The sequence below is a fragment of the Podarcis gaigeae genome, assembly GCF_964106915.1.
Source record: "Podarcis gaigeae genome assembly, chromosome: 3".
In the NCBI taxonomy this organism is placed as follows: domain Eukaryota; kingdom Metazoa; phylum Chordata; class Lepidosauria; order Squamata; family Lacertidae; genus Podarcis; species Podarcis gaigeae.
The window spans coordinates 2,531,965-2,543,868 of NC_139680.1; the positions used below are offsets into that span (position 1 = coordinate 2,531,965).

At 50.0% G+C, this 11,904-nt stretch overlaps 1 protein-coding gene across 1 annotated transcript in view; it reads left to right on the forward strand.

Annotated features, from left to right (window-relative positions):
- The first annotated feature begins 188 nt into the window (after window positions 1-188).
- The window catches only part of LOC310840541 (opsin-5-like), a 16,565-nt gene continuing 4,849 nt past the window's right edge, over window positions 189-11,904 (forward strand). The window contains exon 1 of the mRNA XM_083730725.1: window positions 189-337. Coding sequence (XP_083586851.1) covers window positions 241-337 — 97 coding nt within the window. The 5' untranslated portion in view covers window positions 189-240. The remainder of the gene's footprint in view (window positions 338-11,904) is intronic.

Genomic DNA, 11,904 nt, shown 5'->3' on the forward strand with positions numbered 1-11,904 from the left:
ACAGAAAGCATTAGCAACTATAGGAACATTTGTTTGGTATTTTTAGAACCACAGTATTTGTAGTGTGACACGGGTGAGGAAATTTGTCTTGTGACTGGCTCTAAATTTTGTCCGGAGATCTGGCATCTCTCTCTCCAAACATTCAGGCCTGTCTTCCAAACACAAAGTAGTTTGGCCCCAATAGGAACATTGTTCCAACCACTCTACAGCGCAGGAAGCCAGCTAGCATGTGCTCATGCCATGCAAGGAAGGGTATCTTCTCTTCTGTTCCCGAGAAAGCCAGTAGCCAAAGGCGTGTGGAACAAGCTATTTCTGAGCCTTCATGCAAGCTCATCAGGTATAGAGGGTGGCCGTCTCTCCAACACTTTAGGTTATGTCCTCCTCTGTCCCTTGCTTCATTTTCTTTGGCCTCCTTGTGTGCTGCTTCCATTTTCTGGTGTTACTATCTGGATGTGCTCTTAGGGAAGAGCAGCATATTGTTTCTCATCAGGGTAGGCTTACCAGGCTGCAACCCCAAGACCACCCCTTGTTTTAAATCTGCTGCTATATCCACAAATGAGGCAGCTGCAGCTGCTTCTACCCAGTTTCCCCTTGGTTATGCCTAGCAAAGTTGCTGTAACAAACAGTGCTCCAGAGAGGCTGCACAGGAAGGGGAAGCGGGATGGAGATGCACACTGAGGATCCAGGAGAAAAATGGGCAGGAAACACTGGAGCTGCTTTGTACCCCAAAGCAACAGCAAGTCATGGGAACCTATGGGTTGTATTCAATCCAGTGCTGATCAAAATAACTAAAAATAAAGGAGTAGCTCTGGATGCCTTGCTGACTCACACACAAGTTACTGATGCTCCCCTGCATGAGTGCCTAAGGGCCCCACTCCTGCCACCCACCACCTGGCCCAGGGCGGGGTCCTACAGGCCTCATAAGGACGGTTGCTGCTGCTGCTGCTGTCCAGGAGGACTTGGAGCAGTGCAGAGTTCTTTTTAAAATGTTTTACAATTTCCTTTTTTCCTTTTTGATTTTTTTTGTGGTGGGGGTGGGATGGATGTTTGGTTGGGTTCGGGAATTTATTTGATTTTGATGTGTTTGTAATTTTTATAGTTTTTTGTTTGTATTGTTTTATTGTGTTGTGTGTTTTTTTTAAAGTCTTATTTTGTTCTTAAGGGGAGGGTCAGGGCTGCTGGGGAGTGGGTCCCAGCCAACAAAATAGTTGGGGCATATTCCACGGGGGGGGGGGATGTACTGGGACAACCAATCTCAGTGGTCACAGGTAGGGGATGCTTTATCCCATGTTGATGGGATAAAGGGTTTTCTTGTGTGTGTGTGTGTTTCAAAAGGGTTTTCTTGTGTGTGTGTTTCTTTGTGGCTGATTAGCTGCTCTCCCTGTGCAAAGGTCAGAGGAGGCAGGGTTTCTGTTGAGGCAGGTGATTAGCTGTGGGAGGAGCTTATCAGAGCTTGCAGAGCTAGTGGCGCACGCAGTTTGATCCATCTTTTAGATTTAGGGGAGCTAGTCTCAAATGCTTGTTGGGGGAGACCTAGGTTTTTTTGGGGGGGAGTTATTTGTCCTGTCTTCACGTTTTTTATGATGGAGGACCGCTGTAGCCACCCCCAACGACACGTTCTCAAGATGGAGGGTGAGGGAACAGCTGAAGTCGCCTGCGGTTCCTGTGCAATGTTTGCCATCTTGCCAAAGGTTGCAGGCAGCTTTACCTGCAGCAATTGCATGTTGACTGCCCTCTTAGAAGACAAAGTCCAGCAACTGGAGGAACATGTAGCTACGCTCCAAAGAATTAGAGAGCTGGAGCTCTTCTTGGAAGCAACAGAGCACACCGTCTCCACCAAGGAGGAGACAAGGGACTCCCCTGAGAAGGAGGCTAGTTCACCAACACAGGAGCCAGATATATGGAGAAATGTGACTCAAAGAAGTAGGAGGCCCAGGGTTCGCTCTGATTGTTTAGAAATACACAATCGCTTTGAGGTCCTCTCCCCTAGCATGGAAGACGAAGAGCAGACTCCATTTGAGGATCTCTCCCTCATTACAGTTGATCAGGTATATGAAGACGAGCAGCAAAGTCAGTCCTCAGGGAATGTGCAGGCGACCTTGGAACGGACAGCTCACAGAAGAACCCCGACCAGACCTAAGAGGAGGCGTGTAGTGGTGATAGGGGATTCCCTACTGAGGGGAACAGAAGCAGTGATCTGTGGGCCTGACAAGATGTCTTGGGAAGTGTGCTGTCTCCCCGGGGCCAAGATCCAAGATGTAACTGAACGACTGCAAGGAATCATAAAACCCACTGACAAATACCCTTTCCTCTTGGTTCATTTGGGAACCAATGACACTGCAAGCAATAGCCTCCAGAAGATCAAAAGAGACTACGAGGCTCTGGGAAGGAAATTGAAGCAATTAAATGCACAAATTGTCATCTCATCTGTCCTCCCAGTTGAACGACGTGGCCCAGGGAGAGAGGGAAAAATAGTGGAAGTGAACGGCTGGCTTCGTAAATGGTGTAAACAGGAACGGTTTGGATTCTTAGATCACGGACTGCAGTTTCTTGAAGATGGACTTCTGGCAAGCGATGGGCGGAACCTCACAACAGTTGGGAGGAATGTTTTTGCCAAAAATCTCAGAAACCTCCTCAGGAGGGCTGTAAACTGACTAATGTAGGGGAGGGAGACAGTGCTCCTGAAGGTAGGAGTCTGTCAGGGAACTGACATCAGAGCGAGAGGCGGAGGCAGGGCTCCAGAGCGATGCTGGAGAGGGGAGCAGCAGGGGGGAAGGAATTCAGCGCACCACCAGTAGAGAAGGGAGGGAGATGGAGGAATTGGAGACTGGTCTCCAAGACCCTGCATCAGAGACTAGTGGAGAGAGTGCTGGCACACCCCTGCCTTCCCCTTACTTGCGCAGACGAGTTCCGCGCAGGGAAAGTAGGAGGAGACTTGGCGTCAAACAGCTCTTATGCTGGAAAAGGTTCAAGAAACGCCCACTGACAGATTCGGCAAGCGACTGACCGGCCACGGAGTGTGGGCTGTCAGCCAAGGCATGGTGAACCAGGCAATCAGACACAACTAGCAGGCAACTTACGCACAAGTAACCCCTTACAACCATTACAGCAATCTGTCAGTCTCTGAAGTTACTTGTGCACAGGCAGGGAATCATGAGCCAGACTGGAGGTGCAGCGGAGCAGGCTGCGAGTGTGCAGGACTTGGTGAAGAGGAACCAGGACCTGGAAAGGCATGTAGCTCTGCTGACGGCGCGGCTGGATGAACGGCGGACCCAGGATGCGCAGGTTAGACCCACCCCAGTGGCAAAGAAGGTGCCAGGGCGGTACACAAGTTTGGGGAGAAGCCCCAGGACTATAATGGGTTCCGAACGGAAATAGAGTACGCTTTGGAGCTGCAGCACGATGACTTTGCTGACGATGCAGAGGGTGGCGTATATCGTGGGGCACCTTCAGGATGGCGTGCGGGAATGGGTGAGGCCCCTAATGGCCACTCAGAATGCTGCCATGAGGGACGTCCGGAAGTTCTTCCAGGCAATGGACGCAATGTATTCAAGCCAAATTGGGCAGAGTGTAACCCAGCGGGAGCTGATGAGATGCAAGCAGGGGGATCTATCCGTTAGAGACTACTGGTCCTGCTTTGCGATGCTAATACACCGGCTCGAATGGGATCTAGATGACCCGCCCATGCGGATGCTGTTTGAGGAGGGGTTGTCCCCAACCGTGAAGGACGAGCTCTCCTGCGTGCCCCGCCCGCAATCTATGGATGAACTGAACAAAGCGGCACTTGCGATAGGAGCGCGGCAGGAAGCGCGCGCTTTGGAAAGGCGGGAAGGGAGAGGGGAATGTTGCCCTGACTACAGCATTGTGGAGATGCCAAGGCAGCCTTCTGGGGACGTTGAGTCAATGGAAATCGATGGCGCGCGCGAGGCTTCGAGCGCCAACCAAGGATTCAAACAGAAGGGGAAGGCGACCAAAGGCACCAAGAAAGGCTTGGCAAGGGATGGTGGGGGCCGCTGGCAGCAAGGAGGAGGCGGCGGAGGACAAGGTGCAGGGAAACGCCAGCACTTGGCTGCCCACAGGGGGGCGCAGCAGCCAGGCAAGCAACTAATGGAAGTGCCCCAACCAGACCCACCCAAGGCATCTATAGTGATAGAGGTGGTGCTAGAACTCCCAAACGGACATCCAGTCAAGGTTAAGGCAATGCTGGACTCAGGCAGCTCTTGCAATTTTTTCAGCAAGGAGTTCGCACTAGAGCACCAAATCCACCTGCTGCCACTTGATTTTCCCCTTCAGGTCACCACGATAGATGGCAGGGAGCTGCTGGGAGGGGAGGTGACACATCAAACACCACCAATTAGTATGAAGGTTTCCAGACACACCGAGACCATTGCCTTTCATGTGGCCACACTGGCGGGACCCCTGATAATACTGGGCATGAGCTGGCTAGTGCTACATGATCCAGTGGTGGCTTGGCATCAATGGACAGTCACCTTCGGGTCAGCGCACTGTTTGGAACACTGCCTAGGGGGGGAAAGGCCAAGGGGGAGGTTGGCCAGCGTGGCAGCAACTACACTGAAGCCGAGAGCAGAGGTGCCGCCCCAGTACGTGGACTTACAGGAGGTCTTCAGTGAGAGGGAGGCGGACAGACTGCCACCACATAGGCCCTTTGACTGTCAAATCAACCTACTCCCTGGGGCGCAGCTGCCAGTGGGTAAGCTGTACGCCATGTCGGACCGGGAGATGCAGGAGTTGCGGAACTTTATTGACAAGAACCTAAAAAGGGGGTTCATAAGGGAATCTAAGGCAGTGGGGGGCAGCCCTGTGTTCTTCGTGGACAAAAAAACACGGATCAGTCTAGGCTGGTCGTGGACTATAGAAAATTGAACCTCGTATCGGAACCTGTGACCTTCCCAATGCCCAGAATTGATGATATTCTAACTCGGGTAAGGAAGGGGAAGATCTTTACCAAGCTGGACCTCAGGGGAGCATACAATTTGATTAGAATGAGGGAGGGGGACGAATGGAAAACCACCATGTTTACCCCCCTAGGGGCCTTTGAGTACCTTGTCATGCCATTTGGATTACAGTCAGGCTCAGCCTGTTTTCAAAGCTTCATGCACCATGTGCTGGGACCCCTGCTGTACAAGAACTGCGTAGCATTTCTGGACGACATCCTGATCTATTCGGACAATGAAAAGCAGCATGTCCAGGACGTCAGGGAAGTGCTGAAGCGGCTGCAGAGGCATCAGTTGTGGGTCAAGCTGGAGAAGTGCCAGTTTCACGCGAGAGAAGTGGAATTTCTAGGATACAAGTTATCGGACAACGGCCTAGCCATGGACCCCAGCAAGGTGCAGGCAGTGCTAGAATGGAAGACCCCCAAAACCCGGAAGGATGTGCAGAGGTTCCTCTGGTTCGGCAACTTCTACCAGAAGTTCATCAAGAACTTTGCCCACTTGACCGCACCCATCACGGATTGTCTCAGTAGCAAAAAGAAGTTCGTCTGGACTGAAAGTGCCCAACGATCCTTCGAAAGGCTAAAGAAGGCGTTCGCCTCGGAGGAACAGCTCCTGCACGTGGACCTGCAGAAGCCGATGAGGCTGGAAACAGACGCATCAGACCGGGCGGTGGGAGCGGTGTTGCTGCAGCCGGGAGGGAGCCAACACACCTGGAGACCGTGCGCCTTCTACTCGCGGAAACTGAGCAAATCGGAACAAAACTACACTGTGTATGATCGCAAACTGCTAGCAATTTACGTAGCCTTTCGGCAGTGGAGACACCTACTAATAGGGGCAGATCACAAGAACTTGGAATATTGGAGAACGGCTTGAGTGCTCAACCAGAGACAGATTCGATGGGCACAGGAGTTCTCCAAGTTCTTCTTTGAGATCAAGTACGTGCCGGGAGAAGAGAACGTGAGGGCAGACGCACTGTCCCGGAAGCCGGAGTACATGGAAGGAGAAGGACCGCCGGAAGTAAGACACGTGTTCCCAGAGGAACGATGGGTGTGGGGGGGATCGTTGGTTGGGAAACGGGAACTGACCGAGCTGATGCGCCAGGACGAATTTGCCCAAACCAGAATCAGAGAACTCAGGGAAGCGAGGGGAGACCAGGGAGGCTTTGAGGAAAGGGAAGGACTGCTGTACTACAAGGGAGAAATGTATGTGCCCGGGGAGGCCTTGCGGGAAAGGGTGCTCAAACAGCTTCACGACAACCCAACAGCGGGGCACTTTGGGCAACACAAAACTATGTTACTCGTTACTAGGCAGTTCTGGTGGGCAAGGGTGAGGGAAGATGTATGAGAGTATGTACGTGGTTGTGACCGCTGCGAACGGGCCAAGGGGGAGAGGGCGGCCCCGGCAGGGCTACTGGAAGCCTTAGCTACACCGGGAAGACCATGGGAGGTGGTGTCTATCGATTTCATGACAGATTTACCCAAATCCAGAGGGAAGACAGCAGTCATGGTAGTAGTAGATCTGCTAACCAAAATGTGCCATTTTATAGCATGTTCACATGCAGTAACGGCCGAGGAAACCGCCCGGTTGTTTGTGGATCACATCTTCAGGTTGCATGGGGCTCCTTCAAGGGTTATCTCAGACTGAGGGAAACAATTTACCTCGAGGTTCTGGAGGGGGCTCATGAACTTATTGCAGGTGGAGGTGGGATTCTCGACGGCGAGACACCCAGAAACCAACGGGCAAGCAGAGAGGGCGAACAGCATTTTACAGCAATACCTACTCTGCTACATCAACGAGAGACAGAACGATTGGGTAGAGAAGCTAGCACTAGCGGAGTTTGCGTATAACAACGCTGAGCATGTGTCCACGGGGATGAGCATGTGTCCTGGGTGTCATCCCAGGGCCTTTCCCGGGAGGGGGGAGGAAAGATGGAGCGTACCCGCTGCAGAGCAGTTTGTGGAAGAAATGGAAGCCCTGCACCAGCAGCTTAAGATGAACCTGGAAAGGGCCAAGGAAGTGTACAAGAGGCAAGCAGACAAACATCGCCGGGAAGGGGAGACTATAAGGGTAGGGGACCGGGTGTGGTTATCCACCCAAGGCCTACCCTTCAAGGGAGGATGTAAGAAACTACGGCCAAAACGGCTGGGGCCCTTTGAGGTGACACACCAAGTGCACCACTCAAGTTGCCAGACAGCATGAAAATCCACCCAGTGTTCCATAGGTCACTGCTCTCACCGTACAGGGGGGAGCGGAGGGTCCAGGGGGAAGTAGGGGAAGGGCTCACACACCCCCAAGTGGAGGAAAGGGAACACCACCACCAGGTGACGGAGATCCTGGATTCGCAATGGCGGGGGCGGCAGGTGGAGTACCTGGTAGCGTGGGAGGGAGAACCCGAGTCTGAAAACACGTGGGTTCCTGCGGGGGAGATGGATGATGAGTATCTGGTGGAAGAGTCCCACAACAGGTATCCGAGGAAGCCCAAACCCCTCGAGAGATTCTGGGAGGAGCAATTAGCCACCACCGATGGGGAGGAGGAGGATTTTGCGGGTTTACCAGCTTCCGAAGAGGAAGGAGGGGAAGCGTCAGGGGAGGAGGAATCAGACTGGGAAGCCCGTCCCGCATGAAGAAATCAGAGCGGGTGGGAAGCAGGGTTTGAGTCCTCGGACAACGATGGCAGCTCCTTTCGGGGGTTTCCTACATCGTCGGCTGAAGAGGGGGACAATGTTACGTCACCGGGTCGGGCCGGGGGTGGAGGGGGTCCTGGGGGGGAGGTGGATGTCAGGGAACTGACATCAGAGCGAGAGGCGGAGTCAGGGCTCCAGAGCGATGCCGGAGAGGGGACCAGCAGGGGGGAAGGAATTCAGTGCAACACTAGTAGAGAAGGGAGGGAGATGGAGGAATTGGAGACTGGTTTCCAAGACCCTGCATCAGAGACTAGTGGAGAGAGCGCTGGCACACCCCTGCCTTCCCCTTACTTGCGCAGACGAGTTCCGCGCAGGGAAAGTAGGGAAGAGACTTGGCGTCAAACAGCTCTTATGCTGGAAAAGGTTCAAGAAACGCCCACTGACAGATTCGACAAGCGACTGACCGGCCACGGAGTGTGGGCTGTCAGCCAAGGCATGGTGAACCAGGCAATCGGACACAACTAGCAGGCAACTTACGCACAAGTAACCCCTTACAACCATTACAGAGTCTATCAATTGATGAAGATGATCATCCAAATGTCATAGACCAAATGGAGCAAACAGCACGTAGACCTAGTGGTGGGAGGAAAAAAATCCTTAAATAAGAGACACGGGGGAATGATTAATGGACCTCAATGTCTGTACAATAATGCGCAAAGCATGGGAAATAAACAAGATGAGCTTGAGCTCTTGGTACAGCAAACTAAATATGACATAATAGGCATCACTGAAACCTGGTGGGATAAGTCCCACGATTGGAATGTAAAAATGGAGGGATACAATCTATTTCAGAGAAACAGACCAGACAAGAAAGGAGGAGGAGTGGCGTTATATGTCAGGGATGTGTATACCTGTGAAGAGATCCAAGATTTAGAACCTCAAAGCCAAAGTGAGAGCATTTGGGTCAAAATTAAGGGAGAGATGAATAACAGGGACCTCATTGTGGGAGTTTACTATAGATCCCCAAGCCAAACGGAGGACATAGATGATGCCTTCCTGGAACAGATGGCCAAGCATGCAAAAAGAAGGGAGATAGTAGTAATGGGGGACTTTAATTACCCGGATATTTGTTGGATGTCAAACTCAGCCAAGAGCATAAGGTCAAACAGATTCCTCACTGGCCTTGCAGACAACTTCATTATCCAGAAAGTGGGAGAAGCAACAAGAGGAACAGCCATTTTAGATCTGGTCCTAACCAATGTTGATGACCTGGTTAGTGGGGTAGAAGTGGAAGGATCATGAGGCGTGAGTGATCATGCTCTTCTGAAGTTTACTATACAGCAGAAAGGAGCAGCCAAGCATACTAGGACTCAATTTCTTGACTTTAAGAAAGCCGACTTCATAAAACTTAGGGAAGTGCTGGGTGAGATCCCATGGACAGTAATACTAAAAGGAAAGGGAGTTCATGATGGCTGGGAGTTTGTTAAGAGGGAGATAGTAAAAGCACAATTTCAGGCAATACCAATGAGACGGAAACATGGAAGGTACCTAAAGAAGCCAGGGTGGCTATCTAAAGAACTTTTAACTGAGTTAAGATTAAAAAAGGATGTGTACAAAAATGGAAAAGGGGGGAAACCACCAAAGAGGAATTCAAACAAATAGCCAGCACGTGTAGACACAAAGTCAGAAAAGCTAAAGCACAGAATGAACTCAGGCTTGCTAGAGAGGTTAAAAGCAACAAAAAAGGCTTTTATGGGTATGTTCGTAGCAAAAGGAAGAACAAAGAAACAGTGGGGTCACTCAGAGGAGAAGATGGTGAAATGCAAACAGGGGACACAGAAAGGGCTGAACTCCTCAATGCCTTCTTTGCCTCAGTCTTCTCCGATAAAGAAAACAATGCCCGACCTGAAGAAGCTGCCAATCGCCCACCAACTGCAGGAGCGTCAGCCAATCAACACCACCCATTGACGCAGAAACCAATAACACGCACAATAGCCACTGATAGCCATGGAAGCAACCAGTCAAACGTCCACCCTATGAACTACCCATGTATAAGATGACCCCCACTTTTTAGCATTATTTTTACAGAGAAAAACATAATCTTATATATGGAAAAGTATGGTATTTTCTTTCACAGTAAAGAGCTCTCTGCCTTTGCGTTCCTTTGTCTGGGAAGCTCCTTTGACCATGCCCCACATGCAAATCAGGATGAATGCTCATTGTTGTATAACTGCCCCATAAGCAAATCAGAACGAATGCCCAGAAAAGACTGGACAGAGTCCACGTAAGCTTTGTGCAAGCATCTCAGGATGCATGCTCAGTAAACAGGTCGCCTGGAGGAGTCCTGTGAGCATCTCACAGGGCATGGTGGGAAACAGATAGTTGAACTAGATTATTCCAGTCCACAGAGATACCTTGGTTTACAACCATAATCCATTCCGGAGGTCTGGTTGTAAACCGAAACAGGTTGTAACCCAAGGTACGCTTTCGCCAATGGGGTCTTCCCCCCCCCATTGGCTATAATCCAAAAAAAGGGACACACACTTCAGGGTTTGACGTGGTTGTAATCCAAAACGGTTGCACTGTAATCCAAAACGGTTGCAAACCAAGGTACCACTGTATTTGCAATTTGCTGCTCCAGGAAAGTTCCCCAGTAGCATGAGGAGAGCACCTAAGTACCACTGTCTCTTAGAGCTGGTTTTGGGAGTGGAAAGCGAGAGGATCCCTCACAATAGCAATCAAAGGTTCTCCTGCTCAGCATCTTATTGAAAAACTGCCACAACATCCTTGCTAAAGAATGAAGAGATGCAGTTTGACATTCATTGCACACAATTCAATGTAAGCTGGCAAATCTCTCTATATATTCCATGCCAGGTTTCCTTCTGTGTTTTGTAATGATCCTTAAATGGCTTCATTACTCCATTAAAAATGACGGTTCAACATATAACCAGAATACCTTGTGTTGTGTTGCGTTTTAACTTTGGCTGCTGCTCTGAGGCTTTCTGTAGGAATAGCTTTGAGTTGGGTAAAGAGGTCAAGATGGAATGTGAAAAACACAAAATCCCATTGATTGTTTTTGCCATCCTTCTAAAATTCATTCTGCATGAATGCTAGTCTAAATAATACTTTCTTGTTTGTCACATTCCTCGTGAAGAATTCAAAGTCTTGTGAATGTTCATGTGAATGTGCTTGTGCAACTGTTTTGGAAAGAATCTTTTGCATCTTCCTAACTACCTTATTTCCCGTCGCCTATTTATAGACGTTGCTTGCTTTCCAAAATCCATTAAGCTGCTAGATAAACAAAAAAGCATGTCAAGTTCAATACAGCATAAGAATTACTGTAACAGACAGATTTGGAGGGGTGCAGGGAGAATGGGGCGTAGCTGAGTGTCAGAGCATCACTTTGCATGAAGAAGCTCCCTATTCAATCCCTGCCATCTCCAAGTAGGGCTGGTAGAAAACTGCTGCCTGAAATCCTGGGGATTTGAACCCGCCTCTCTCTAACCCAGGGATGCAGGTGGCACTGTGGGTTAAACCACAGAGCCTAGCACTTACCCATCAGAAGGTCGGCGGTACAGAGTGCAAGTAGATAAATAGGTACCGCTCCAGTGGGAAGGTAAACGGCGTTTCTGTGCGCTGCTCTGGTTTGCCAGAAGCGGCTTAGTCATGCTGGCCACATGACCCGGAAGCTGTACGCCGACACCCTCAGCCAATAAAGCAAGATGAGCACCGCCACCACAGAATCGTCTGCAACGACTTAACTTTCAAGGGTCCTTTACCTTTACCTTTAAAATTATTGATAGCAATGGAGCTCATCTGAATTAAATGCAAGTCTAACGGTCAGGGGTCCCTTTACCTTTACCTCACTAACCCAACACCAACTTAGTTCTTTGTTAGTCACATTTTCTCCTTACCTAATAGGTAATAATGTTTAAAATGAACCCACCTTTTACTCGTTTGCATTTTAACCGCTTTTCAAACCAATCTAATTTCATGTAAGGCTGCCCCTACTAGTCTGCTTCATGCAATGGGGCATGATCTAGTAAACTCTTAGTTAAAACCCAGTTATGTGTTTAGTCTAATTACAACCTTTATCTCCTTTCCTCAAAGGTGCATTGGGCAGCATTCAAAGTCCCCTTTAGCCTCACAGTAACTCAGAAAAGTAGAGATGGCTGAGAGAGAGACTGGCCCAAGGGACACCCAGTCAGCTCTGTGGTTGAGTAGGGATTTGAACCCGCCTCTCTCTAACCCAGCACCAGCTTAGTTGTTTGTTAGTCACATTTCTCCTTACCTAATAGGTTTTTGCCACTGAATATAGCAAGGGA